Source organism: Lolium perenne, chromosome 7 (genome assembly GCF_019359855.2).
Source record: "Lolium perenne isolate Kyuss_39 chromosome 7, Kyuss_2.0, whole genome shotgun sequence".
NCBI classification, from domain to species: Eukaryota; Viridiplantae; Streptophyta; class Magnoliopsida; order Poales; family Poaceae; genus Lolium; species Lolium perenne.
In genome coordinates, this window is record NC_067250.2 from 9,837,750 (window position 1) to 9,865,715 (window position 27,966).

At 46.4% G+C, this 27,966-nt stretch overlaps 5 protein-coding genes across 5 annotated transcripts; 2 read left to right on the forward strand and 3 right to left on the reverse strand.

Moving 5' to 3' along the window:
• The first annotated feature begins 10,434 nt into the window (after positions 1-10,434).
• Positions 10,435-15,211, forward strand: LOC127311475 (1-aminocyclopropane-1-carboxylate synthase 6). The gene is made up of 4 exons (XM_051341901.2): positions 10,435-11,299; positions 11,373-11,516; positions 13,526-13,686; positions 13,777-15,211. The coding sequence occupies exons 1-4, from the start codon at positions 10,808-10,810 to the stop codon at positions 14,633-14,635; spliced, it is 1,656 nt and encodes a 551-aa protein (XP_051197861.1). The 5' UTR covers positions 10,435-10,807; the 3' UTR covers positions 14,636-15,211.
• A 575-nt stretch (positions 15,212-15,786) lies between these two features.
• Positions 15,787-16,701, forward strand: LOC127311476 (peptidyl-prolyl cis-trans isomerase CYP18-1). Its single transcript, XM_051341903.2, has 2 exons — positions 15,787-15,937; positions 16,030-16,701. Exons 1-2 carry the CDS (start codon positions 15,935-15,937, stop codon positions 16,507-16,509), a joined length of 483 nt encoding a protein of 160 aa, XP_051197863.1. The 5' UTR covers positions 15,787-15,934; the 3' UTR covers positions 16,510-16,701.
• Positions 16,702-18,527: 1,826 nt separating this feature from the next.
• LOC127311474 (barley B recombinant-like protein D) lies at positions 18,528-22,260 on the reverse strand. The gene is made up of 3 exons (XM_051341900.2): positions 21,956-22,260; positions 20,540-20,656; positions 18,528-19,759 (listed from the first exon to the last, which is right to left on the reverse strand). Exons 2-3 carry the CDS (start codon positions 20,606-20,608, stop codon positions 18,839-18,841), a joined length of 990 nt encoding a protein of 329 aa, XP_051197860.1. The 5' UTR covers positions 20,609-20,656; positions 21,956-22,260; the 3' UTR covers positions 18,528-18,838.
• Positions 22,261-23,257: 997 nt separating this feature from the next.
• On the reverse strand, positions 23,258-23,710 carry LOC127316257 (uncharacterized). Its single transcript, XM_051346661.1, has one exon. The coding sequence runs from the start codon at positions 23,708-23,710 to the stop codon at positions 23,258-23,260; it is 453 nt and encodes a 150-aa protein (XP_051202621.1).
• Positions 23,711-24,711: 1,001 nt separating this feature from the next.
• LOC127311473 (uncharacterized) lies at positions 24,712-25,878 on the reverse strand. Its single transcript, XM_051341899.2, has 2 exons — positions 25,394-25,878; positions 24,712-25,312 (listed from the first exon to the last, which is right to left on the reverse strand). Exons 1-2 carry the CDS (start codon positions 25,664-25,666, stop codon positions 24,914-24,916), a joined length of 672 nt encoding a protein of 223 aa, XP_051197859.1. The 5' UTR covers positions 25,667-25,878; the 3' UTR covers positions 24,712-24,913.
• Between the last annotated feature and the right edge of the window lie 2,088 nt (positions 25,879-27,966).

A 27,966-nucleotide genomic window follows, 5' to 3' on the forward strand; every position in this document is an offset into this window, starting at 1 on the left:
ATCATCCAAACCTTCTATGCAGGACTAAATTTTTCTTCGCGGAATTTATTGGATTCAGCTGCTGGAGGTACCTTTATGTCCATCACTCTTGGTGAAGCAACAAAGCTTCTTGATAATATGATGATCAACTACTCTGAATGGCACACGGAAAGAGCTCCACAAGGTAAGAAGGTAAATTCTGTCGAAGAAACCTCTTCCTTGAGTGATAAGATTGATGCTATTATGTCTATGCTTATGAATGGTAGGCCTAATGTTAACTCTAATAATGTTCCGTTAGCGTCATTGGTTGCTCAAAAAGAATATGTTGATGTGAATTTCATTAAAAATAACAATCACAATGATTCTAGGCCATACCCTGCTAATGGTAACTCTTATGGTAGATATGTTTCACCTAATGAAGAAAAGATGCTAGAAATTGAAAGATCCACCAAGAGCTTTATGCAATCACAATATGAGCAAAATAAATTGTTTACTAAAACTATGAATGAGCAATCTACCTTGTTGAAGAATATAGGGAATCAACTTGAAAATCTGAATAGGGAGATCTCGGGGTTGCAAACTAAACTTGCTAATGCTGAAAACCGAATCTCATTCATGTCTGCATCACAATCTTCTTTAATTAATAAAATGGCTGCTAAACCTGAGGATTTAGATGACAAAATTACTACTACAGCAAATGCCATCCAAGTTAGAATTAATGAGAATATAAGATTAATGGCTGAACTGCGTGCTAGGTGGGATAGAGAAGAAAATAAAAAACTAGCTAAAGAGAAGAATGTAGCTAAAGTTTGGACTATTACCACCACTAGTAATGCTAATGCTACACATGTTGCTGCACCTCCTACTATTAATAATAAAAGAATTGGTGTTAGCAATGTTTCCACTTCTAATGCAAAGCGAGAAATCGCTAAAGCGCTAAAGCTGAAACTGCCTGTGATAAAGCTGCTGAAATTTTTTCCAACATTGGGGATGATGATCCCATTGCTTTAGATTATAATGGTTTGAATTTTGATGATTGCCACATCTCTGAAGTTATAAAGTTCTTGCAAAAACTTGCTAAAAGTCCTAATGCTAGTGCTATAAATTTGGCTTTCACGCAACATATTACAAATGCTCTCATAAAAGCTAGAGAAGAGAAACTAGAGCGCGAAGCCTCTATTCCTAGAAAGCTAGAGGATGGTTGGGAGCCCATCATTAAAATGAAGGTTAAAGATTTTGATTGTAATGCTTTATGTGATCTTGGTGCAAGTATTTCTGTTATGCCTAAGAAAATTTATAATATGCTTGACTTGCCACCATTGAAAAATTGTTATTTGGATGTTAATCTTGCTGATCATTCTACAAAGAAACCTTTGGGGAAAGTTGATAATGTTCGCATTACCGTTAACAATAACCTTGTCCCCGTTGATTTTGTTGTCTTGGATATTGAATGCAATGCATCTTGTCCCATTATATTGGGAAGACCTTTTCTTCGAACTGTTGGTGCTATCATTGATATGAAGGAAGGTAATATAAAATATCAATTTCCTCTCAAGAAAGGTATGGAACACTTCCCTAGAAAGAGAATGAAGTTACCTTTTGATTCTATTATGAGAACAAATTATGATGTTGATACTTCGTCTCTTGATAATACTTGATACACACTTTCTGCGCCTAGCTGAAAGGCGTTAAAGAAAAGCGCTTATGGGAGACAACCCATGTTTTTACCTACAGTACTTTGTTTTTATTTTGTGTCTTGGAAGTTGTTTACTACTGTAGCAACCTCTCCTTATCTTAGTTTAGTGTTTTGTTGTGCCAAGTAAAGTCGTTGATAGAAAAGTTCATACTAGATTTGAATTACTGCGCAGAAACAGATTTCTTTGCTGTCACGAATCTGGGCTGTTTTCCCTGTAGGTAACTCAGAAAATTATGCCAATTTACGTGAGTGATCCTCAGATATGTACGCAACTTTCATTCAATTTGAGCATTTTCATTTGAGCAAGTCTGGTGCCTCGATAAAATTCGTCAATACGAACTGTTCTGTTTTGATAGATTCTGCCTTTTATTTCGCATTGCCTCTTTTGCTATGTTGGATGAATTTCTTTGATCCATTAATGTCCAGTAGCTTTATGCAATGTCCAGAAGTGTTAAGAATGATTGTGTCACCTCTGAACATGTTAATTTTTATTGTCGCTAACCCTCTAATGAGTTGTTCTAAGTTTGGTGTGGAGGAAGTTTTCAATGATCAAGAGAGGAGTATGATGCAACATGATCAAGGAGAGTGAAAGCTCTAAGCTTGGGGATGCCCCGGTGGTTCACCCCTGCATATATCAAGAAGACTCAAGCGTCTAAGCTTGGGGATGCCCAAGGCATCCCCTTCTTCATCGACAACATTATCAGGTTCCTCCCCCGAAACTATATTTTTATTCCATCACATCTTATGTGCTTTGCTTGGAGCGTCGGTTTGTTTTTGTTTTTTGTTTTGTTTGAATAAAATGGATCCTAGCATTCACTTTATGGGAGAGAGACACGCTCCGCTGTAGCATATGGACAAGTATGTCATTAGTTTCTACTCATAGTATTCATGGCGAAGTTTCTCCTTCGTTAAATTGTTATATGGTTGGAATTGGAAAATGATACATGTAGTAATTGCTATAAATGTCTTGGGTAATGTGATACTTGGCAATTGTTGTGCTCATGTTTAAGCTCTTGCATCATATGCTTTGCACCCATTAATGAAGAAATACATAGAGCATGCTAAAATTTGGTTTGCATATTTGGTTTCTCTAAGGTCTAGATAATTTCTAGTATTGAGTTTGAACAACAAGGAAGACGGTGTAGAGTCTTATAATGTTTACAATATGTCTTTTATGTGAGTTTTGCTGCACCGGTTCATCCTTGTGTTTGTTTCAAATAAGCCTTGCTAGCCTAAACCTTGTATCGAGAGGGAATACTTCTCATGCATCCAAAATACTTGAGCCAACCACTATGCCATTTGTGTCCACCATACCTACCTACTACATGGTATTTCCCGCCATTCCAAAGTAAATTGCTTGAGTGCTACCTTTAAAATTCCATCATTCACCTTTGCAATATATAGCTCATGGGACAAATAGCTTAAAAACTATTGTGGTATTGAATATGTAATTATGCACTTTATCTCTTATTAAGTTGCTTGTTGTGCGATAACCATGTTCACTGGGGACGCCATCAACTACTCTTTGTTGAATTTCATGTGAGTTGCTATGCATGTTCGTCTTGTCTGAAGTAAGAGTGATCTACCACCATATGGTTAAGCATGCATATTGTTAGAGAAGAACATTGGGCCGCTAACTAAAGCCATGATCCATGGTGGAAGTTTCAGTTTTGGACAAATATCCTCAATCTCATATGAGAAAATTATTAATTGTTGTTACATGCTTATGCATAAAAGAGGAGTCCATTATCTGTTGTCTATGTTGTCCCGGTATGGATGTCTAAGTTGAGAATAATCAATAGCGAGAAATCCAATGCGAGCTTTCTCCTTAGACCTTTGTACAAAGTGACATAGAGGTACCCCTTTGTGACACTTGGTTAAAACATGTGCATTGTGATGATCCGGTAGTCCAAGCTAATTAGGACAAGGTGCGTGCACTATTAGTATACTATGCACGAGGCTTGCAACTTGTAAGATATAATTTACATGATACATATGCTTTATTACTACCGTTGATAAAAATTGTTTCATGTTTTCAAAATCAAAGCTCTAGCACAAATATAGCAATCGATGCTTTTCCTCTATGGAGGACCATTCTTTTACTTTCAATGTTGAGTCAGTTCACCTATTTCTCTCCACCTCAAGAAGCAAACACTTGTGTGAACTGTGCATTGATTCCTACATATTTGCTTATTGCACTTATTATATTACTCTATGTTGACAATTATCCATGAGATATACATGTTACAAGTTGAAAGCAACCGCTGAAACTTAATCTTCCATTGTGTTGCTTCAATGCTTTTACTATGAATTATTGCTTTATGAGTTAACTCTTATGCAAGACTTATTGATGCTTGTCTTGAAGTGCTATTCATGAAAAGTCTTTGCTTTATGATTCACTTGTTTACTCATGTCATATACATTGTTTTGATCGCTGCATTCACTACATATGCTTTACAAATAGTATGATCAAGGTTATGATGGCATGTCACTCCAGAAATTATCTGTGTTATCGTTTTACCTGCTCGGGACGAGCAGAACTAAGCTTGGGGATGCTGATACGTCTCCGACGTATCGATAATTTCTTATGTTCCATGCCACATTATTGATGTTATCTACATGTTTTATGCACACTTTATGTCATATTTGTGCATTTTCTGGAACTAACCTATTAACAAGATGCCGAAGTGTCGATTCTTTGTTTCTGCTGTTTTTGGTTTCAGAAATCCTAGTAACGAAATATTCTCGGAATTGGACGAAATCAACGCCCAGGGTCCTATTTTGCCACGAAGCTTCCGTGAAGTCCGAAGAGGAGACGAAGTGGGGCCACGAGGTGGCCACACCCTAGGCGGCGCGGCCCCCCTTGGCCGCGCGGCCACGTGGTGTGGGGCCCTCGTGCCGCCTCTGACCTGCCCTTCCGCCTACTTAAAGCCTCCGTTGCGAAACCCCCGATGCGAGAGCCACGATACGGAAAACCTTCCGGAGACGCCGCCGCCGCCGATCCCATCTCGGGATCCGGAGATCGCCTCCGGCACCTGCCGGAGAGGGGAATCATCTCCGGAGGACTCTACGCCGTCATGGTCGCCTCCGGAGTGATGTGTGAGTAGTCTACCCCTGGACTATGGGTCCATAGCATTAGCTAGATGGTTGTCTTCTCCCCATTGTGCTTCATTGTCGGATCTTGTGAGCTGCCTAACATGATCAAGATCATCTATCTGTAATTCTATATGTTGCGTTTGTTGGGATCCGATGAATAGAGAATACTTGTTATGTTGATTATCAATTCATGTCTATGTGTTGTTTATGATCTTGCATGCTCTCCGTTATTAGTAGATGCTCTGGCCAAGTTGATGCTAGTAACTCCAAGAGGGAGTATTTATGCTCGATAGTGGGTTCATGTCTACGTGAATGCGGAGGGGTGACAAGAACCTCTAAGGTTATGGATGTCTTTGTTGCCACTAGGGATAAAACATTGGTGCTATGTTCAAGGATGTAGTCACTGATTACATTACGCGCAATACTTAAAGCAATTGTCTGTTGATATCAACTAAATACTGGATTGGGTTCGGATGATAACACGAAGGTGGACTTTTTAGGCATAGATGCATCTTTGGATGGCGGTCTATGTACTTTGTCGTAATGCCCAATTAAATCTCACTATACTCATCATAATATGTATGTGCATGGTCATGCCCTCTTTATTTGTCAATTGCCCAACTGTAATTTGTTCACCCAACATGCTGTTTATCTTATGGGAGAGACACCTCTAGTGAACTGTGGACCCCGGTCCAATTCTCTATACTGAAATACAATCTCTTGCCAATCTTTGTTCTCTTGTTTTCGCAAACAATCATCTTCCACACAATACGGTTAATCCTTTGTTACAGCAAGCCGGTGAGATTGACAACCTCACTGTTTCGTTGGGGCAAAGTACTTTGGTTGTGTTGTGCAGGTTCCACGTTGGCGCCGGAATCTCTGGTGTTGCGCCGCACTACATCCCGCCGCCATCAACCTTCAACGTGCTTCTTGACTCCTACTGGTTCGATTAAACCTTGGTTTCTTACTGAGGGAAACTTGCCGCTGTGCGCATCACACCTTCCTCTTGGGGTTCCCAACGAACGTGTCAACTACACGCATCATGTACCCATTTTAGCAATAGTAAATAAAGCAAACTAGATAAAGTAAATGCAAGTAACTAATTTTTTTTGTGTTTTTGATATAGCAAACAAGATAGTACATAAAGTAAAACTAGCAACTAATTTTTTTGTATTTTGATTTAGTGCAGCAAACAAAGTAGTAAATAAAATAAAGCAAGACAAAAACAAAGTAAAGAGATTGGGATGTGGAGACTCCCCTTGCAGCGTGTCTTGATCTCCCCGGCAACGGCGCCAGAAATTTAGCTTGACACGCGTACAGCACGCGACCGTTGGGAACCCCAAGTGGAAGGTGTGATGCGTACAGCAGTAAGTTTCCCTCAGTTAGAAACCAAGGTTTATCGAACCGAGGGAGTCAAGAAGCACGTTGAAGGTTGATGGCGGCGAGATGTAGTGCGGCGCAACACCAGGGATTCCGGCGCCAACGTGGAACCTGCACAACACAAACCAAGTACTTTGCCCCAACGAAACAGTGAGGTTGTCAATCTCACCGGCTTGCTGTAACAAAGGATTAGATGTATAGTGTGGATGATGATTATTTGCAGAAACAAGAGAACAAGTATTGCAAAGAGATTGTATTTCAAGAAAGAGAATTGGACCGGGGTCCACAGTTCACTAGAGGTGTCTCTCCCATAAGATAAATAGCATGTTGGGTGAACAAATTACAGTTGGGCAATTGACAAATAAAGAGGGCATGACCATGCACATACATATTATGATGAGTATAGTGAGATTTAATTGGGCATTACGACAAAGTACATAGACCGCTATCCAAAGATGCATCTATGCCTAAAAAGTCCACCTTCAAAGTTATCATCCGAACCCCTTCCAGTATTAAGTTGCTAACAACAGACAATTGCCTTAAGTATTGCGCGTAATGTAATCAATAACTACATCCTCGGACATAGCATCAATGTTTTATCCCTAGTGGCAACAGCACATCCATAACCTTAGAGGTTTCTCACTCCCCTGCATTCACGGAGACATGAACCCACTATCGAGCATAAATACCCCCTCTTGGAGTTACTAGCATCAACTTGGCCAGAGCATCTACTAATAACGGAGAGCATGCAAGATCATAAACAACACATAGATATAAATTGATAATCAACATAACATGGTATTCTCTATTCATCGGATCCCAACAAACACAACATATAGAATTACAGATAGATGATCTTGATCATGTTCGGCAGCTCACAAGACCCGACAATTAAGCACAATGAGGAGAAGACAACCATCTAGCTACTGCTATGGACCCATAGTCCAGGGGTAGACTACTCACACATCACTCCGGAGGCGACCATGGCGGCGTAGAGTCCCCCGGGAGATGATTCCCCTCTCCGGCAGGTGCCGGAGGCGATCTCTGAATCCCGAGATGGGATTGGCGGCGGCGGCGTCTCTGGAAGGTTTTCCGTATCGTCGCTCTCGATCGGGGTTTCGCGACGAAGGCTATTTGTAGGCGGAAGGGTAGGTCGAGGGGCGTCGCGAGGCCCAGAGACAGTCGGCGCGGCCAAGGGTGGGGCCGCGCCGCCTACCCTCCTGGCCACCTCGTGGCCCCACTTCGTTGACTCTTCGGTCTTCTGGAAGCTTCGTGGTAAAATAGGACCCTGGGCGTTGATTTCGTCCAATTCCGAGAATATTTCCTTACTAGGATTTCTGAAACCAAAAACAAACAGAAATAAAGAATCGGCACTTCGGCATCTTGTTAATAGGTTAGTTCCAGAAAATGCACAAATATGACACAAAGTGTGCATAAAACATGTAGATATCATCAATAATGTGGCATGGAACATAAGAAATTATCGATACGTCGGAGACGTATCAGCCGCCTTGTGGGGAGGGGGCCCACAGCCCCCTTCGGCCGCCTCTCCTTCGCGTACTTCTTCTACCCGAAAACCTAAGGTGCTGGGGCATAATCGCGAGGAGACACAGCCGCCTCTGCGGTGCGAAAAACACCAGAGAGAAAAGAGCTCTCCGGCAGGCTGAAATCCGCCGGGGAAATTCCCTCCCGGAGGGGGAAATCGACGCCATCGTCACCGCCATCGAGCTGGACTTCATTGGGATCATCATCACCATCATCTCCACCACCGTCACCGTCATCTCCACCGCTGCACCTCGTCACCGCTGTAACATCTAGGGTTGAATCTTAATTGTTTGATAGGGGAAACTCTCCCGATATTGATTACTCCTTGTTATTGATGTTATTGAGTGAAACTATTGAACCAAGGTTTATGTTCAGATTGTTATTCATCATCATATCACCTCTGATCATGTTCCATATGATGTCTCGTGAGTAGTTCGTTTAGTTCTTGAGGACATGGGTGAAGTCTAAATGTTAGTAGTGAACTATGTTGAGTAATATTCAATGGTTTGATATTTAAGTTGTTGTGTTATTCTTCTAGTGGTGTCATGTGAACGTCGATTACATGATATTTCACCTTTATGGGCCTAGGGGAATACATCTTGTATTCGTTTGCTAATTATGGGGTTGCCGGAGTGGCAGCAACCTGAATCCCCGTTGGTATATCGATGCATGAGGGATAGCAGGATCTCAGAGTTTAAGGCTGTGGTTAGATTTATCTTAATTACTTTCTTGTAGTTGCGGATGCTTGCAAGGGGTATAATCACAAGTATGTATTAGTCCTAGGAAGGGCGGTACATTAGCGTAGGTTCACCCACACAACACTTATCAAAACAATGAAGATTAATCAATTATATCAGTAAAACGCATAAAATCACGGCCTAAGCCCGACCCATCCCGGCCCGGCCCAAGCATCGGGCCACAAAATTAGGCCCATGCTCGGCCCAAAGACATGGTCGGATCGGGCTTAACCCGGGAATTTCGGACCAGGCCAGGCCGGCCTGCCAGGTATACTCCAATAGCGCATCCAGGTTCAACGAACCTCTGCGGCACGCTCTTTTGTAGCACACTCTTCTCAGCGTCACTCATCATCTTCTTTCATCGATTGACGCTTCCCGCTCAATTGACTTCCGAGGCTGCCTAGAATCGTCACACTACCTTGTATCCGCGTACGACTCACGTGTCACAAAAGAAAAGGCCATTGGACGGCGCCGACATCCATTTGCTAAATGCTTCAGTCCATAATCTCCTCCACCAAAAAAGAGATTGCAGTCCTACTTTTAATCACGTTTGCGTATATCCGTTCCATTCATTAGGTGACGGACACGGCAACGAGGAAAGAACACTTGGGATAAAAGAGGACGCCAGATTCGCTCTACGTACGGAGCTGCCCAAGGCGAGAAGAGCTCATATTTGTTTGGATCTGGAAGCCCCCAGTGCGCAGTCCGTTTCCCTTTTAAATTGAGCCCGTCACGGCTCTTGGAACCAGGAAACGTCCAGGGTCTTCCATCATTTTCTGCAAACAGCTGAGGTGCGTTGCGGTTTCGTCCGTAGCAGAGGCCATTCATGCTATGTCGTGGTTAACTAAGCAAAAAAGTAGTATTTTTTTGGCAAAATATGCAAAAGTTGGCTGCACAAACAATACTGGCATAGTTCACGAAAAGTGCTTTTTGGCTCGCGGTGCTGTTGTTTATTTTAAAAAAATGAAAAAATATTTTTACAAGTTATCCAAAACTATGAAAATAATTTTGAAGATTGTCAGCGCTACATTCCACAATCATGAACCCGATCTTTTTTATTTTGTGCTACACAAAAATGGCTATATCCGATATATTTTTTAGATTTGAAAATGACTAATCAGATCAACACGTTTGTTATGTTTGTGTAGCTTGGAATATAAAGTATTTGAAATTGATATTTTACACGTTTATGACTATATACGGATTTTTTCTGAATTTTTTGAAACTAAAAAAAATATAAATTTCAACTTTTTTATTTAAAAACGAAAATATTTATGCCTATCTGTATCAAATCTCTATCCCATAGTCCACCATAATATTGAACAACCTAAGTAAGAGACAGTAGAAACTAAAAATAACATGAATGGCATACACACACAAGTTTATAAAATGAACACCACAAATTTCTTAACGGATACTTATGTGCGTGATTCTTGTCGTATTTGTTCCAAGACATAAAAGGAGAAATGTGATTTTTGTAACCTTAGAAAAGGGGGTCCGACATACTCCCTCCAGTCCTAAATATAAGCCATATAGTTTTCGGCGCGCATATTTAGGAAAAATTACACCATGTTTGGCTAGGATTAACCCTAAATAATTCTCGTGAGCTAATAGAGGACTTTGCATAAGATAATTAAACCTAATCAAATCTCTAAAATTATTGTCCATACAAGTATGGCAACGCAATAAACCTTATATTCTAATTTTTTCCTCCAAAAACTATATATATAGGAATGGAGGGAGTAGTATTTAAAATACACTCTACACCTCCCTCCACATGTTGAAGAAATGGTTCAAGTCAAACTTTGGTGGTCTCGTCGCAGGATGAGGCTGTGGTTGGTGGTTGAACCGCAAAAGTATAGAAGAGAAGGCGATTGTTTTTAAATTTTGAAGAAGAAGAAACTATAATTTGCAACATATGGAAAACGGTGGAGCGGAGGAGTAGTCCGGGGTAAAATGGCAAATGGTTCACGTTAACTTTTGCGGTTTGGCCCCCCGTATCGCATCTGAGCCTCCGCCCGCCTCGGCGCGAGCTGTCGTTGGTCTGGCCTCGGCTCGCCCGAACCCAGCGGAATTACCGCCGCCGCCGTCTCGTCTGAAGCGGCAAGACGCCAAATCCGGCGCTCCTCTCCTCTCCTCGGCCACCCACCCCCACCTGGCCCCAATTCCCTCCCAAACCCCAGAATCCCTCCCTCGCGCTCGCGCTCGCGCCAACCCAACCCAATCCCACACCACACCCAGACCCAGCGCGGCCGGCCTCACCACACGCGCGCGCGCGGGGGCCGGAGCCACCGACCACGCGCTCCTCCGCCCGCCTGCCTATGCGGCGCGCGCCCGCCAGGCGCCACCCTCGCCGGCGCCGCGCGCGGCTTCCATGAAGAAGGGCGACATCACGAGGCGCCCGTCGTCCCCCTCGAGATCAGGCCGCGACGGCAGCAAGGAGCGGCCGCAGCGGAGGCCGGACGGCGGGATGCGCATCGTGGTGCCGCTGCAGGGGGTGGTGCAGGGCCGGGGCGGCCTCGTGCTCGGCTCCCTCATCCCCTGCGCGCTCTTCTACTTCCTCCAGCTCTACATCAAGCGCAACCGCCCGCCGCCCACCTCGCCAACCACGCCGGGATCCCCCTCCTCCGCGGAGGCGGCCTCCTCCAACCCCGCCGCCGCGGCCGTCTCCACCATCCACCGCACCCTCTCGCGCGGCATCCTCTCCCCGCGCGGCCTCCCGGCGCTCTCCGCCCGCGGCGCCGTCGCGCGGGCCGGGGACGACGACTCGCTCTACTACGCCGGCCTCCGCCGCTGCGCCGACGACCCCTACCACCCCGCCTCCAACCCATCCGGCGTCATCCAGCTCGGCCTCGCCGAGAACCACGTACGTACCTACCCCCCTCCCCCTTCATCCATTCCCGCGCTGTTCCCCAGATTGACGTAGATGATTGCTGCAGTTATCGCTGGATTTGGTGAGGCGGTGGATGGAGGAGCACGCGGGGCCGGCGCTGACGCCGGGCGGAGACGACGAGGACAGGGACCTCACCATCAGGGGGCTCGCCACGTACCAGCCCTACCACGGGATACTTGCCTTGAAGATGGTAAGCTAACGGAATCCCCACCCCCCACTGATTCTCATTCCGTCCATCCCATGATACCCATCCATGAAAAAAACACATCCAATTCTGTCGACTCCGCCAATTGCCAAAATAAAGTGCGACCGGAATCACCCTTTATTTTTCTGGACTCCACCCATAAAAACAACTCGCCCTGGTATCATCATCCTCATGAAATTACTTCTCGGCAATGTGCAGTGGTTTGTTCGAACTACTTTTGTCCGTGGAGCTTTTTTTTTTGTTGGTTTGGGTTGCTCATCAAGCATTTCGCTCGATTGTCCATGGAGCTGTATGATAATGTTTGCGTCACATTGATAATTAGAGTATGGTGTATACGTCTTAGTCCCTTTTCTGCCGAGTATGCTATCTTTGGCATTAGCTGTGCTACTGTGTTGATTCGGTAGACGTGGTCCTAGCCAGTTGGCCACATTTCTGGATCACCTCAATGGAAGAACAGTGTCCAGCTAATTATTGAACCTACACGGAATCGTAGCAATTCCACTGGATTTTCGTGTGGTTGAGCCTGGAGTGAGATACGGTTGTTGACATGGTGCTGTGGGATTTGTTTCCTTCTTTCTTTTGATTTTTTCTGGCCATATGCATGTTATCTGTACGTAACAGATACATGCCAAAGAGTCGCCATCTCACATGCCTGCTTGCTTCTTGCTTGTCTCTTTTACTTGTGTTGGCTGCAGCGGTGCCACCTGTGAAATATTGACTTACAGACATTTTCATCTAGATCAACTTGTTCCTGAAACGACAATGGTTTTCAGGAATTACACCTCCATGATCTTGTGTCTTTTACCTGCTGTCAACTGTGTGAATTTGAAAATTTAAGTACCACAGCCTGTGGTTTTTGCTGCTGTCAACCGTGTGAGTTTATGGAGGGCATACTGCTAGATAGATCAGACCTTGCAGTTTGCTGCTAAAACAGTGCTTATTGGATGCTTAAATTCACACGTCAAAAGCAATTATATCTCATATTAGGCAGTTGGCCACAGTTTTGGATCACCTCAATGGAAGCAGTGTCCAGATAATTATTGAACATACAAAGAATTGTTGCAATTCCACTGGACTTTTGTGTGGTTAAGCATGAAGTGAGGTAGGGTTGTTGACAAGGTGCTGTGTAATTTCTTCCATTTCTATTTTGAATTTTTGTGGCCATATACATGTTATCTACATGTAACAGATATGTGCCAAAGAGTCGCCATCTCACATATGTTTGTTCTTGGTTGTCAGTTTTAGTTGTATTGCTTGCGGTCCTGCCACCTGTGAAATATTGACTTTGAGATGTTGTCATCTTGATCAATTTGTCCGTAAAACAGCAATGGTTTTCAAGAATTTAGTTCCATGATCTTGTGCCTTTTAGCAGCTATCCACTGTGAATTTGAAGCTCCACGATCTATGTCTTTAGCTGTCCTCAACTGTGTGAATTTGAATCGAGGGTATACTGCTAGATGGATCAGACCTTGCAGTTTAATCTGGATGATATGCTGCTAAACCAGTGCTTATTTGATGCTTAAATTCACACGTTGAAACTTGAAAGCACATCTACTTTCGAATTGGAGCCATCTTTTTTGTTTTTCTTATTTTTCTATCATTATTAGCATTTTGTGGACTATCATCAACTTACATGGGACTGGATTCTTGGCCTCATTTATGGTGGTTCTGTTTCAAAAACAGTATACTGAAAATATTGATATGGTACTAGTATATTGGAACTGATTTAATGATGAGTTTCTTAGGGTGTGTCATGCAGAAATTATGCTAAGATGTCACTTTCCAAATTATATGTTATTGCTCGTCCTATATTAGCTAGAACTTTTGTCATGAAGTTGGTATAAGAAGCTCTAGGTCTTTATTTTGTAAATACGGTTTGACATGTGCCCCTACTTTGAGTCTGCTACCAGACAACTAAACTAGTTTCCATGACTTACCTCCTATTTTTCTTGTGGGGTAATTTCTTAATGCAAACTGTTTGATCTCGTTTTCAGGCTCTTGCTGAATTTATGAGGAAAATCATGCAAGAGTCAGTATCCTTTGATCCATCTCAAATGGTGATAACATCTGGTGCGACTTCTGCAATGGAAATACTGAGCTTCTGTGTTGCTGATCCAGGAAATGCATTTCTTGTTCCGTCACCATACTACCCTGGGTATGTTTTTCTTTCTTGCTCTCAGGTGCATTTATAATCGTGGCTTGGTTTTCAGAGTGAAGTCCTGACATTGTGACTTTATTCTATCAGGTGGGACAGGGACATAAAATGGCGAACTGGTATTGAGTTGATACCCGTCCCTTGCCGTAGCACCGACAACTTCAACATCAGCATCACTGCTCTAGAAATAGCCTACAATCAGGCAAAGAAGCGAGGAGTAAGGGTGCGTGGGGTTCTCATATCTAACCCTTCCAACCCTACTGGAAGCTTTGTGCCAAAGCAAACATTGCGCGATCTTCTACAGTTTGCTACAGAGAAGAACATACACTTAATTTCTGATGAAGTGTTTGCTGGTTCAACATTTGGAAGCGACGAATTTGTCAGCGTGGCAGAGGTTGTGGACGAGCTAGAAGACCTTGATAGAGGTAGGGTTCACATAATCTATGGACTCTCAAAGGACCTATCACTTGCAGGGTTTAGAGTTGGAGTTATATATTCGTACAATGAAAGCATTGTCGCCGCAGCTGCAAAGATTGCTAGATTTTCATCTGTGTCAACTCCAACACAACACCTTCTTGTTGCTATGCTTTCGGACCAAAAGTTCATTTCAAGTTACCTGAAAATTAATAGAGAGAGGTTGCAGAAGGCATACCGTTTGCTCGTTGATGCTTTGAAACAAGTGGGCATTGAGTGCTTTAAGAGTAGTGGAGGATTCTACTGTTGGGCAGACATGAGCAAATTCATCCGATCTTACAGCGAGAAAGGAGAGCGCAAACTTTGGGATAGGCTGTTGGAGGAGGCAAAGCTCAATGTTACCCCAGGTTCATCTTGCCATTGCATTGAGCCTGGATGGTTTAGGTGTTGTTTCACAACGTTGAGCGAGCAGGATATTCCTGTGGTGATGGAAAGGCTCAGGAGGATTACAGATGGACACAAATCAAACCGCTGAAACGTCTAAATTAAAGATCTCCTTTGGGACTGGCAGGGTGTCAAGAAATAACTGCTTTGCCAGGTGTGCCTCACAGAAAATGCAGAATCATACAGGAAAAAAATGACATAACCTGATCTGTTTTGATCGGAGGAATTATGTCTTGCATTTACCATGGGGGGAGGTTTGGAACTGACAGTTGGTTGAAGCAGTCATAACAGTCTTTGACTGGTGGAATGAAGAATGGTGATCTCAGTAAACATGTTCAGATGGGCGGTCTTCTAAAGTTTTCTCGGTTCCGATGAACGTGGCAACTCTTTGGAAGCTTATTTTTGGTTGACTCTTATCTGCCCCCTCATAGGCGCGCTTCAGGCAGTAAACTGCTGTCTGATGATAGGCTGAGTCAAATCTTGTATTTATTCACCCATTCCCTCTTGTTCATCCTGTCGATTTTATTTTTTTGGTGATTTTGTTCTTTAGTAACATAAGTTAGTGTTGAGGAATCGAGGTTCATTTGTAAAGTATACAACTTGTGACAAGTTTTTTGAGGCGCTGCATTATGTTGTCCTCATCAGAAGTATTTATCTTCTGTGCTCATTTGTTGCCATTTAGAGAAGCCAACAAACAGCTCCAAGGGTTCATCAGAAGTTATTGTCATTTGTGGAACAGATATATAGCCATCAATTTTCATGTTGATTACCGACTGTGCATTCACCAGCAAAGCTCCTTGTCCGTGGGTCATGTGTACAATGGTGAGGACTTTTGGACATTTTTTCTGCATAACGACTGAAACTTGTGTAAATTGTACAACTTTATTCTCATTCTGATACTTGCTTCTGTGCAGATATAATAGTTTCCTTGTAATGTTTTTCTAGCCATCAGGCCCACATTGTAAAAGCCCTGGTTTGTTCAAATTCGAAGACCTATTTGTATTTTTTTAATTACTTTTAATGCTGATTGTACTGCGATTGATGATTATCAATAGATCAATGGAATTGTTGCAACATAAAAAAAAGCCATGGCATGAAAAAGCGCTAAACCTTCTGTCCCAAATATATTTAAGGTTTTGTTTCCAGAAAAGTGAGAAATACATTCGAATTCGACACGAACTTATCCGTGAAGGTAATGTAACAACACAAGTCCACAACCCATAAAATATAGGCAGCCCAGCCCAGACCCGGCCCACTGAACCCAAGCTCGCAGACCGCCTTTCCTCTCCACTTCCATCCAGACTCGTCCACGCTTCTCGTCGCCGACTGACTCGCCTCCGTCTCTCTTCCGCGCCGCCATCGCCGCCCCTTTTCAGTCCGCCGCGCCGCCATGGTAAGAAATCTCCAGATCCCCACCCGCCTCCTCCCCTCCCCCGTGCCGTCCCCTCGCGCTGACCCAAGATTTTTGCCTCCCCCTACCCGCAGTCGGTGACGCTGCACACGAACCTGGGGGACATCAAGTGCGAGGTGTTCTGCGACCAGGTGCCGCGGACGGCGGAGAACTTCCTGGCGCTGTGCGCGAGCGGCTACTACGACGGCACCATCTTCCACCGCAACATCAAGGGGTTCATGGTCCAGGGCGGCGACCCCACGGGCACCGGCAAGGGCGGCGCCTCCATCTGGGGCGGCAAGTTCGCCGACGAGTTCCGCGAGGCGCTCAAGCACGGCGCCAGGGGGATCATGTCCATGGCCAACTCCGGGCCCAACACCAACGGCAGCCAGTTCTTCATCACCTACGCCAAGCAGCCCCACCTCAACGGCCACTACACCGTCTTCGCCAAGGTCATCCACGGCTTCGAGGTGCTCGACCTCATGGAGAAGACCCCCAACGGGCCCGGCGACCGCCCGCTCGCCGAGATCAGGCTCAACCGCGTCACCGTGCACGCCAACCCCATCGCCGGGTAGGGCAAGTTGAGGCATCTTCTTTGCTGCTGATTGCTCCCATGCCTCTGTTGCTATCTAGTTTTTGCTCGTACTGCAAGTGTTTGGTTAAATGCTTTGGTCGCCTGTGAATGCTCATCTACCTGAACAATTTACGCTGCAGAATTTGCTGAATGTTTTGCTGATCTGTACACCCTGCATTGGTCTTGCCTGTGATTTCTAACTATGATGGACATGAGAGAATACAACGATCAATTGTGATGAATTTCAGAATTACGTTATTGAACTGTGGTATGCGGTCTAACTGTGGAGTGTGGTTCACCATTGGCATGATTCGGCTGTTGTGACCTCTCATGCCTCTAATCTGATGATTTCTTGTTCTTGCTGTTGCCTTCTTGATCTTGTAGGAGGTTGGTTAATCTAGGGACTGGAATTTTACCTATCTGGTCATGTGGTATCATTGCTTTCCTGAAATTTAGTCTGATCAGTGATGTTGCAAGTGTTCGGTTAAATACTTGACTGGCTTGTGATTGTTCATCTACCTGAAGATTGTTGTTGCAAGAACATCATGGCACGCTGCATTGTTTGCCCGTGCATCTGCAGACTCGCCATTCGATTTCTAAATTATGCTGTTGAACGAATGCAATGATTTGGTGTCATCGGTTCCAGAATTTGACATGATCTTAATTGTTGTTTGTTGGCTTCAACTGTGGGTGTGGTTCACTGTTGAGTGTTGACATTAATCATATCGCCCTCTTTATCCAGTCTTGCTTGGAACATGAAAATCGTGCAGGGGCGAGGGTGAAGAACATTATGATCAAAATACTACACTTATTTTTTTGGGTCTGATCAAAGTACTACTCCGTAATATTTATGGTAAAATTAAACAGATCAAAACAACATAATAACATGACATATCTACAGTTGGAAAATATGAGTTGCATAGAATATTTTGGTGAACACTAATCATCAAAAGTAAATTGCCTGACGGTTTGAATAGCCGGAACATTTCACATTGGGCAAAAGTGGCCTGAAAGGGAAAATAATTTCACAATATCCGTGAATTAAACTTAAACACATGATAATTTCAGTGCCGTAAGAAGTTTGACCATGAAAGCTTTCAAATTTACCAATCGAGATCTACAGCTACTGCCTGCGCACATGGCCGGCGGCAGGGCAACCGGCGCATGCGCTTGAGTCGCTTTGGCCGATGCTCATTTTCAGAGTAGCCCATCTCAAGCCGGCATTTCGACCATGGGTACGCTGCCCATGGACACCCGATCCGAATGGGTAGGGTATAGGTCTCGATGTTCGTCCATGAAAACGATCTATGGGCAACCCGATTAATCGTGGGTCGGCATGAGTATCAGTCTATGCCCACGTATTGTCCGATGGATCACCCGATTAATATTACTAATTAAAACAATTGAATTATTTTGTATGGTAGTGGGCTATGATACACATACATTATACATGTAGACAGTATACATCGTTTACACACAAAGCTCTTGTATCCAGACACCAAACATGTGCATATTAGTACTACTTGCAGTCACAGAGCCATGAACGGGAACACACCACTCTTCGTCCTTGCAGCCCAACAATATGCCGATGTGTTCTAATTAAATATTTGGTTGAGTCAAACTCTTCATTTTTTTGTACCGATGGGTTTGAGCATGAGTCTCATTCATTACCCATGGGTAGGATCGTGGATCACAGGTGTACCTAATAAGGATGATGAGCATGGTTCTAGTTTAGGTTGACCCGACCAAACCCGACCCATTACCAGCCTGCCATCCAAGCACAGAGGTCGATCCATTGGTCAAAATAGAGTCCATCGAAGTCTTAACTTGTCATAATTCTTGGCTATTTCTTTCTATGACTAAATTGTTAGTTACCACTTACCACGCTGTGGCATACATGATATGACCCTTGTCTAAAACAAATAGAGCAGGCAAAACATATTCATGCATGAACTCTCTTCTTCTTTTGTGGAAGGCTCATGCTAGAACATTGACAAAAGCCCAGGAACCCTCTGACCAGAAGACTAACAGTACTAGTCATTTTAGTAGTCAGACTATACAATGATCGGACAAGAATACCTCGAGTTGCTACAATTACATTTCCACGGTCCAGTGAGGCAGTGACACAGCAGCAGTTCGGGGTTCAGAAAGTGAGGGCCTAAAGCACCCCAAAAACACAAAATTCTACCTAAATCCCAAATACCCAATCACATCCCTGCCTCCCAGTAAGTAGACTTTAGGGGATGCAAGAGAAGCAACCCTTGCCTGATCTCCACCCTTTACAACTTGAATCATGCACTCATCGCCGTTCATCAATAGGAGCGCCGGAGCTACCTGATGGTGATGTACCGGTTCGTGCCATGCTTGGCCCAGTGGTCCTTGAGGTCCACCGATGTCGAGAGATCGTGGCCTTCAGCTGCTAACCGGCTGAGAAGTTTTGTGAATGCGCTGCCGCTCATCTTTCTTCCCCCCATGCGAGCGTGGCGCTTGTTGGGCATCACCGGGAGCGGGTACATGGACATGCTCATGGTGCAGCAGGACGACTGCCACCCACCATTGCCCCACTTGTAGCACTGTCGTAGGTTTCCTGTGCACGAGCAGGCAGGTGCGGGCATGGATGACTCGTCAAATGCAACCTGGTTAAGACCAAGGTCCTGGTCCTTCCACTCGTTCTTCATCACAGAAACGCGAGCTGGATCCTCACCGACACTGGGCATTCCGACATCTCGCCAGTCACCAGTGGCTTTCTTGGTTTTCCGGAGCACACCTGATGGCCTCTTCAATGGAGATGCTTGGGAACTATTTTTGTTGGGCTTCTTTGCCTTTCCAGCACTCCCTGGGGCTGTTGAGATAGGGTATGCATCTGATATGTGCATTTCCCTCGCATGATCATATGGAGAATCTGCCAGTTGCAGTGGTGATGATTGATCATGGGAATGCTGGTCATGGTGTTGGAAGTTCTTCGTTCCACTGAGAGATTCTTGGTTGAATCCGTTCCCGTTATTCACATTAAATCCATTTGCACGGGCTAGTTCAAGCGCAGCAAGGGCATTGTCTCGTTCGACGATTGCAGCATTCCGTTCAGCCATTGCAGAGTCCCGCTGGGCAAATGCCATGTCTCTCTCAGCCATGGCAGCTTTCTTCTCTGCCAGAGCATGGTCTCTTTGCATAATGGCATTGTCTCTCTCAGTCATTAGTGCCAGGAGGTTCATACTGTGGTGATCCCTTATTTGCCTTTGGGGCATCATCCACTGAAACATAGAGGAGGTATAATATGGTCAAAAAAAATTCAGAGAGCAAGTCTTTGTGAGAATTATATTTAGAAAAAAATACAGCGTCGCATTAGTGATATATGTATGCAGTACATGTAATGATGTCAAGTTTAAGGCCACACATTTCCAAGATAATTTTAGGTCTTTCTCTTCACTCTTGGGCATGGTTGTTTCAATTCTACCATTTGCTCGGAGAACAAAACATGATGCAGCTTTTCCGTTGATAGCTCATCACCATGAACGAATGAAATTTCTGCTATGACGTTTGATCAGTCCTTCATTTGGAGAAACTATAGGGATGCTATGTACATTAGCTGATTATCAAGGACATGAAAATGACAAGCAATGACCTTCATACTTTGCTACACGTGAATAGCCTTATAGTACAAAATTGGAACCTTTTTTTTAGTTGAACAGTAACCTACACTATTTCGATAATGAAGTCGCTGTAAAAATTCTTTCTAACTGGCCTCATCTTTGCATGTTCTTGTAATCGGACTTTTGGGTTTCCAATAAAGCTGAGTAATTTGCCTTATGTTTACAAAAAAAAGCATGTATACTCTTCAAGCACTCATCTACAGCATATGATTTGATTATGCCCTTAACAAAGGTTTGTTACAGGACAATGCTCACTGGCAGAAGACAAAACAAATCAATGTACTGTGCTATGATTATTCATGAACTTTATCTTCTAGGTGTCAAAGAAACAAATATAAATCTAAAATCCTGCCCAAGAAATATTCATGGAATTACACAAACCTGGGTATGAAGTCCTTTATATGGGTCTACCCTTTGCCTCCCATTTTCTCTATGTCCAAGGTTGTCCATCGTCAGATCTGCTTGCAGCAAGGACAAGTAGGGCAGCTATGAGACCACCTGCAAAATAAGAAGAAAGCAAGTCAACAATACATCAAATAGTGATAATAAAGGGAAAGCATGCGCCTAACTGCCTAAGAGTAATCTAGCTCGATTGTGTTGTCGCTATGCCAAAGCTCCAGAAGATACTGGGGATATTAAGGAGTGGAAAGGGAAAAGAGAATCATGTGGGATAGATTTTCATTCTAAGCCAAGACCCTTACCGGTTCAGAACTGAGATAGATATCAAATAAAATTCATCATCAAAATTGGGGAACCAAGTAGCTACGCATGTCTCCTCAGTGGGTATGACTTATGAGAAGAAACAAGTAAATCAGCTAGCATAGCATTGGGCAACAGAAGAATTCAGTATACTAGTACCGAAGTACTGATCTCTAGTTGTTTACAACTGTAACTGCATGTACATGTGAAGAAATGATTAAGAGAGCTGTATTTGCGAGAGAATTAGGGGTTCCTATTGTAATGCGTGACTACATAACTGGGGGATTCACCGCAAATACTAGTTTATTGCCGCGCAAAACATGCAATATATATCTAAGCTAGGCAAGCAGGAGGGGGCAAAAAGTCAGCTATTATCCTTTGGAACATTGGACATGGCTCTAAATCTAAGTTCAATTCGCCGAACCAAAACATCAGAAACAGATGAGTGAACCCCGTGGAATCCTACCACACAATGCTTGAATCGAAACAAGCTGTACGCTCTCTCCAGATGCTTCTGATCACCAGAAATTCTGGAGAGCTAAATACCCCGGATGCGGCACCGATCATGGAGCAGGCAACTATTAGAGCAGTGCTTCTACCTACCTGCTCCCACCAGAAAGCAATGCGCTTTCAGACACTCCAATGCCTCAGATAGCGCCAGCATCGCATCAAGCGGAATCGCACCTAACACTCAGCAGTAATTCCACAGTTGGACTTAACACCCTCAATGCCCCACATATGAATAACATGGCCGCACGGTCACCTCCTACCAGCTCCCAGTTGACCTCACCGGCGTGGATACGAACGGCAGATGCCGAAGCAGCAGCAGAGGAAACGGCCCCAATCGGAGCCGCTAAACCCTAGATCACTCGCCCAGCTCGTCCACCAGAGCTGGCGCCGATTCGCGGGTCGGGTGAATGGATGGATCCCCTGACCCGCCACAGCAGTCCAATGCAGCCCTTCTCTCGGCCTCTCGGTCGCGCGCAGGAAATTTGGAGAAGCAAGCAACCGCCCATGTAATTGTCAGGGAGGATGGGGGTCTGGGTCAGAGAGGGAGGGAGGGAGGGAGGGAGGGAGGGAGGGAGGGAGAGGGGTTACCACAGTGAGCGTCAGCGGCAGCTCCCTCTCCTCCCAGAGCCAGAGGGTTCCATGTGCCAGAGGGTTCCACTGGGACGGGGACGACCGGCCAACACCGGCGAGCGGGGTGCACGGATGGGATGGTCAGAGCTAGTCGCCACCGCCGCCGCTCTTCTCTCTTACAATTCCACTCTCCCCCTCCTCCTATCTCTCCCCTTCCTCTGTAATTTCTGTTGGTGGGGGGTCGGATGGGGACGACTGCGGGAGGCGGAGGCAGGAGGAGGAAGAAGAGGGGCGCGTGTAGATTGAGGGGAGGGAATGCTCGCTGTCAGAGTGCTTGCGACAACTCTTGTGCCTCTGCAGCCATGGCCCACCTTTAGGTCTGGTTTTTCTTTTTTCTAAAACAAAGAAGACAAAGAGTATAAATTTGGAAGGGTAGAAATACTGTAGAAAGTTTGGAGAAGAAATAATGTTGCTTTGAAATTCCTATATATAGAATAATAGGCTATTTGATATGTATTTTCGAGGAAAATTAATAAGTGTGAGACATCATGTTTGCATCTATTTGTCTCTACAATTCTTATGTTTTTTCTGCCTGGCGTGGCATCCAAACAATATGTTTTAATTTTTTGTGGGGCTTGGAGGGGGGCTCTCACTGGCACCCCAATTAAGTCCCACGAGACTTTATCCGATGTTCTTTCCAGTGGTCGGCGGTGGAGCTCGCTTCGCTCCCTTTCCCACGGCGGCGCCGATAGAGTACTTTCCCTGCATCGATGCCTCTTTGTTAGCGTGAGGCTCGAGGACGAAGAGATGTGAGGATGAAGAGATGATTGATCCCATGCAATCGTTGATGGCCGTTTGATGATTTGGTTGTACGATGGATATGGAGGATTGAGTCACATCGTGCCTAGCCCTTACCAAGGCACCCGATCTCCGTCCCCTGCCGGCATGCACCATGTCCCATTGGATTCTCTCTTGCTTTATACCGTCGGCTAGATAGTACCACTTGTTGTATGTGTGGCAGTTGATCTCGAAGTTAACCGGCGGAGCATGTCCCTTAGTTAGCCTTCCAAACACTGGAGAGCGCTGCAACATGTTGATGTTGTTGTGAGTTCCTGCCATGCCGAAGAAAGCGTGCCAAATTCAGAGTTCATGGTCAGCCACTGCATCAAGTATGACATTGTAGTCTCCGGTGTGCCCCCTGTACATGCCTTGCCAAGCAAATGGACAATTTTTCCAACCCCAGTGCATATAGTCGATACTGCTGAGCATCCTGGGAAAACCTCTGCTGCATTGTGTGGCAGGATCCGAGCTGTATCTTCTTCATTTGGCGCCCTCAAATAGTCTAGCCCAACACTGCATGGCTGCCCTGCAAAACATGGTGAAAGTCTCGAAGCATCTCGACTCAGTCATGCGCAGATAGTCGTCGGTTGCATCTGCGGGAGCTTCGTATGCAAGACATAGCATAGCAGCCATGTACTTTTGAACCGATGAGAATCCCCACAAGCCGGGGCAGTCTTTCTTGCACATGAAGTATGTGCCATACTCCCTGAGGCCGAACACAATCTTCATGAACAACTCATTGTTCGTAAATCGGCGCCGAAAATCCTTTGTCATATGTGTTGCGTTGTCGGTGAAGTACTCGGAGTCAAGCAGCAGTGCGCCGGCTTGCCGATGCATGTCCTTGTTCTGTGCCTTCCCAACCCTCGAACCGCCACGTCGAGGTGCGCTGACGGCGAGCGGGTGCTGGCAAAGGCGGATAACGTTGGCCAACATTGGCGGTTGTTGTTGTCGCTTGGCAGTGGCATTGGCTTCCTCGTGCATGAACATCTACGCCATCGTCTCGTCGTCGTCCATCGCGGCAATCTGCCGAACACTTTATAGGAGGTTGGTGCATGTGGGGACGTTGGTGCCGACGGTAGGTCCGGCAACCTGACAATGCAAGATGGCGGAGGTGTCGGCATTGGCTACGTCTGTGGTTTCTAGGTGGGCAAGCAAAGGCCAGGCACGACGGAGGAGGTGCCGACAGCTATTCGAAGGGGTGGGAGGCAGATCGAGAGGGGGCGGAGCGGGTAGAGACTGACGGGTTTGGCTGCCAATATGGTCCCATGGGGTGACCCTAATTCGGTTCTTGGCCTAACTAGGGTTGCCGGCAATTATATTGAACTCTTAAACTGGCTGGATACGGCAATTGTATTGAGCTCTTAAACTGGCCGGATACTTCTGGGACACGTCGTTGCGGCGCAAAACAGTGCCAAAGCGCTATGGGGATACTATCCGAGTCGAATTAGTAAGATTTCATCAAGAAGATTTCTCACCGTGCTATTTCATTGTTTTGTTATCTAGCCGGGCCCATCATCAAACAAAGAAGCCAAGGACTGGTCAAAAGAGAGGAGGGACCACATTCTCGAATCCACTGACTTCATGCACGGGGACCCGTGCCAGTGGAGATGGTCTAATTGTATACAACTTGGCTGTTAAGAAATTGTATACAACTTGGCTGTTAAGCTTATACATGTCACAAATGATTCATTTTCTACCTGATTCTCTCTGATAATTTTTTGAAATTTAGAAGTACGATTTTCCATTTTTACCAAGTGTTCAAAAGTTATATTCCAGGTCTACCCAGGTTTGGAGAATTCCACCTGCACTTGGTTCAGACTTCAGAGCAGCGCTGCTTCCCCTTCATTGCCTGAACCTACAACAGGATCTTTCCGTTGCCATGATCGATTTCCCTAAGGGCTTGAACACATTCCACGACATGATGACACCAGAGATGATTACCAAGATCGTACTATACTAGCACAGATTTACAGTCACATTCTTCTTCCAAACGAGACCACAACGAGAGCGCCATTATTGCCATGAACACACACACTGGTGGTACTTACAAAGCGAGGTCAAGAACGAAGCGCTCGATCGACCATCCTAAAACCAAAGTAGTACTACTAGTAGGATCCCGCGCGCGCACCGGCGGCATCAGGCGCTGGCCTTGTTGGCCTTCCTGGCCATGCCGGCGCGGATCGACTTGGGCTGCTTCGGCTTCGGCTTCGGCTTCGCCGGCGGCGCCGCCTTCTTCGCCCTCCTGGCGCGCGCCGGCGCCGGGGCCGGTGCGGCCTTCTTCGAGTTCGAGGCGGCCTTCTTGGTCGCCGTCCCGCGCCTCTTCTTGGACGCCTTCTTCTCCTCGGAGGGGGCGAGCCTGAAGGAGGCCTTGACCCTGACGAGCCTGCCCTTGGCGGCGAAGTTCCGGAGCTGCACGGCCAGCACCTTGCGGTAGTTGCCCGGGAGCGCGTCCCCGTGCCGCTCCCCGACGCGCTTCGCGATCGCGTACGTGCTCGCCTCCGCCTTGCCATCCGCCATGATCGCCTCCTTGATCATCTGGCCGGAAACCAAATCGAATCATTTCAGAACTCGATACAAAGTCAGATCACAGCAGATCAGAGCGTCTCGCTTGCTTACCTCGAAGTAGGGCGGGTGGTTCGGCCCCTCCGACCGGGGCTTCCTGCTCCTCGGCTTCTTCGCCTTCGCCGTCCCCTGCTCTTCCTCCGCCTCCGGCTTCTTGGCATCGCCCTCCGCCTTCTCCTCACCCGCACCAGCCTCCTTCGCCTCTTCCACCTTCTCCTCCACCGCACCCGCCTCCTTCGCCACTTCCACCTTCTCCTCCATCACCGCCTCCGCCTCGCCGGCTCCAACCGCCGGCACGGCAACAGCTTCATCTGTCACGGTCGCCATCAGATGAAACAGAGCACCTCTGCTTGCAAGCGGAACTGAAAAATGTTCGTGATCTCGTAGCAATGTGCGGGTTTGAGGCCCGCCATTTATACCGGCGGGTGGAGCGCTACCATTGGCCGGGCGCACCCGCGCGAGGATTGTGATCCGGTGACGCGAGATCGCGGGCGTACACGCGCGATCACGGCGGTCGGCGGACGCCGCGTGTGGTTTTCTGGTTCCTTCTCGAGTGTTTCTGCCCGTCGGGAGAGGACTGAGATCCGGTGCCTCGCTGAAGGCAAGGCACGGATGAACAGTACCGTGCCCCGCTGTCTTTTCTGGCTGTTGGATCGAGAACGGATGGCTGGATGAGTGAACAGGCGCAGCGCTACAGGACATCTACAGTGCATATGCTACAGGATATTCGCTACAGTAGTCATCCACAGTGCCTGCTACAGTCGACGTCCACAGTGCTGCTACAGTAGCTATCCTCAGTGCCAACCTTGTCTATCCATTCTGCATCCAACGGCCAAGGCAGCAAGGCACGGTACTGTTCATCCGTGCCTTGCCTTCAGCGAGGCACCGGATCTCAGTCCGTCGGGAGATGCGGGAGTGTGCTTTTGTGCTACTGCGCGCTGCCGCTCGAGTTGGCGCGACCTGGCTCGGCTTGTAGTGGCATCTCGCTGATGGGGAATTCGCTGGTTTTTTGTGCTTGGGTCCTGCTCCTACCTTCACGATGAGATCAAGAATTGTGTGTTTAGGGCATCTCCAGCGGGGCCACGCGTTTGCGTTCTGCGCGGATAAAAAAACGCCCTCCAGCGGGGCGACGCAAAATGTTCGCAGTGTCCGTCCTGACGCAAACGTGGACCAAATATGTGTCAGGAATGCGTCTCTGAGGACGCGTCCGCGCGTCCGTTTATGTCCGGTTGGGCTGCATGCAGTTCTCTCTCTTCCTTTAATCACGCATGCGCTTATTCCTAGCCACACAAACAGAATCTTTCCCTCTCTCTCCTCTCTAATCACGCATGCGGTCAAATAAATGCGTCTCTGCCGCTGGAGAAGGGGCAGACGCATGCGGACATGCGGACGTTTTTTGTGTCCGTGCCCGACGCAAACGGACATAAATATGCGTCGCCCCGCTGGAGATGCCGACAAAAAATATGTATGGCTCCGGTGACAAGTGATCTCACTGATTTAAAAGATAATCGAAAATTCCAATTGCAAGGTTTTTTTTTAGAAAAATATAGCCGATGATGTATCTAACAAACATGCAAAATATCAATTTTAAGTATTACGTATTTTGATCAACATAAAAATAAAATAAAAACCTACAAATCTGAGTGTACATATTTTCAAATCTGGCAAAACAGGGTGTACATATTTTAAAATCTCCGAATTTTATCAGATTTTTCCTTCTTTGTATAGACCCACAATACAAAGTATTTTGCACCACGATTTTGCATGTTTACATCATTACCGGAGAGAAAAACAGCTCGTGCTCTCCCACGTGGCTCTCTTGGGCGAGGGGGAGCGAACCTAGCCTCCCACACCTCTGATCCACACCTCTTCCCGTCCCTCCTCGTCGCCACTGGACAACGTCGTTGGGCAAATCCTGGGCGCTGTCGGGGGGGGGGGGGGGCTCCCTCCCCCTCGAGCGGAGAAACGGCACAAGCTGTGGCAGCGGTCGAGGGCGACGTGCTTGGTGAGGGGCGCGATGGCCAGGTCGCCTCTCTGGTGACCTGATGGCCTCGTGATGGTGCATGTGTGTCCGTCGCGGCGTGTAGGTGATGAGGTGGCAGCGAATGTTCTCGGGCGGCGCGGGCTTGGCTCCATCATCTGTCGAAGTGGGTTAGCCTAGCAGTGGTGGTGGCGGAGGTGTGTGGTGATGGCTGGGGATAGTGGTGCGACACAACAGTAGGGCGGTGCGGGATAAATCGAGGACCCATATGTGCCAGGCGAGCAAGATCTGGGCCCCTCGCCTAGCGGGCTTCTTTTGTGTGCATTGACGGCAACTGCTGGTGGCGCTGGGAGTCTAGGACATGGCGGTGTGCCTCTCCTACAACTATCGTACGACCAGAGGCTATTCTAGGACCAGGTGGGCCTTCGGTTGGTAGCCATCGTGTGCCGGTTTGGCATGCTCATTGTCCTCCGTTCGGTCGCTGATGCACTTTGCTCTCACCGCTGGTCTAGCTAGAGGTTCCTACCGGTTGATGGTATGAGCTTGGATGTCAGGGCGGTGTCCCTAGAAGCTGCACGATCGTCTTTCAGGAGGGCGACCGAGCGGTGGCAACGGCTTCTCTCTGGGTCATGGGGATGGCGTGGAG

What these genes read in the sequence shown, in the direction of transcription:
- LOC127311473 (XM_051341899.2), bottom strand. Translation starts at nt 25,666, where the DNA reads ATGGCGACCGTGACAGATGAAGCTGTTGCCGTGCCGGCGGTTGGAGCC. An exon ending in ACCACCCGCCCTACTTCGAG is followed by an intron (nt 25,313 to 25,393) that starts GTAAGCAAGCGA and finishes GTTTCCGGCCAG; the next exon opens with ATGATCAAGGAGGCGATCAT.
- LOC127311475 (XM_051341901.2), top strand. Translation starts at nt 10,808, where the DNA reads ATGAAGAAGGGCGACATCACGAGGCGCCCGTCGTCCCCCTCGAGATCA. An exon ending in TCGGCCTCGCCGAGAACCAC is followed by an intron (nt 11,300 to 11,372) that starts GTACGTACCTAC and finishes TGATTGCTGCAG; the next exon opens with TTATCGCTGGATTTGGTGAG. An exon ending in GGATACTTGCCTTGAAGATG is followed by an intron (nt 11,517 to 13,525) that starts GTAAGCTAACGG and finishes TCTCGTTTTCAG; the next exon opens with GCTCTTGCTGAATTTATGAG.
- LOC127311474 (XM_051341900.2), bottom strand. Translation starts at nt 20,608, where the DNA reads ATGGACAACCTTGGACATAGAGAAAATGGGAGGCAAAGGGTAGACCCA. An exon ending in ATAAAGGACTTCATACCCAG is followed by an intron (nt 19,760 to 20,539) that starts GTTTGTGTAATT and finishes TCTATGTTTCAG; the next exon opens with TGGATGATGCCCCAAAGGCA.
- LOC127316257 (XM_051346661.1), bottom strand. Translation starts at nt 23,710, where the DNA reads ATGTTGGCCAACGTTATCCGCCTTTGCCAGCACCCGCTCGCCGTCAGC.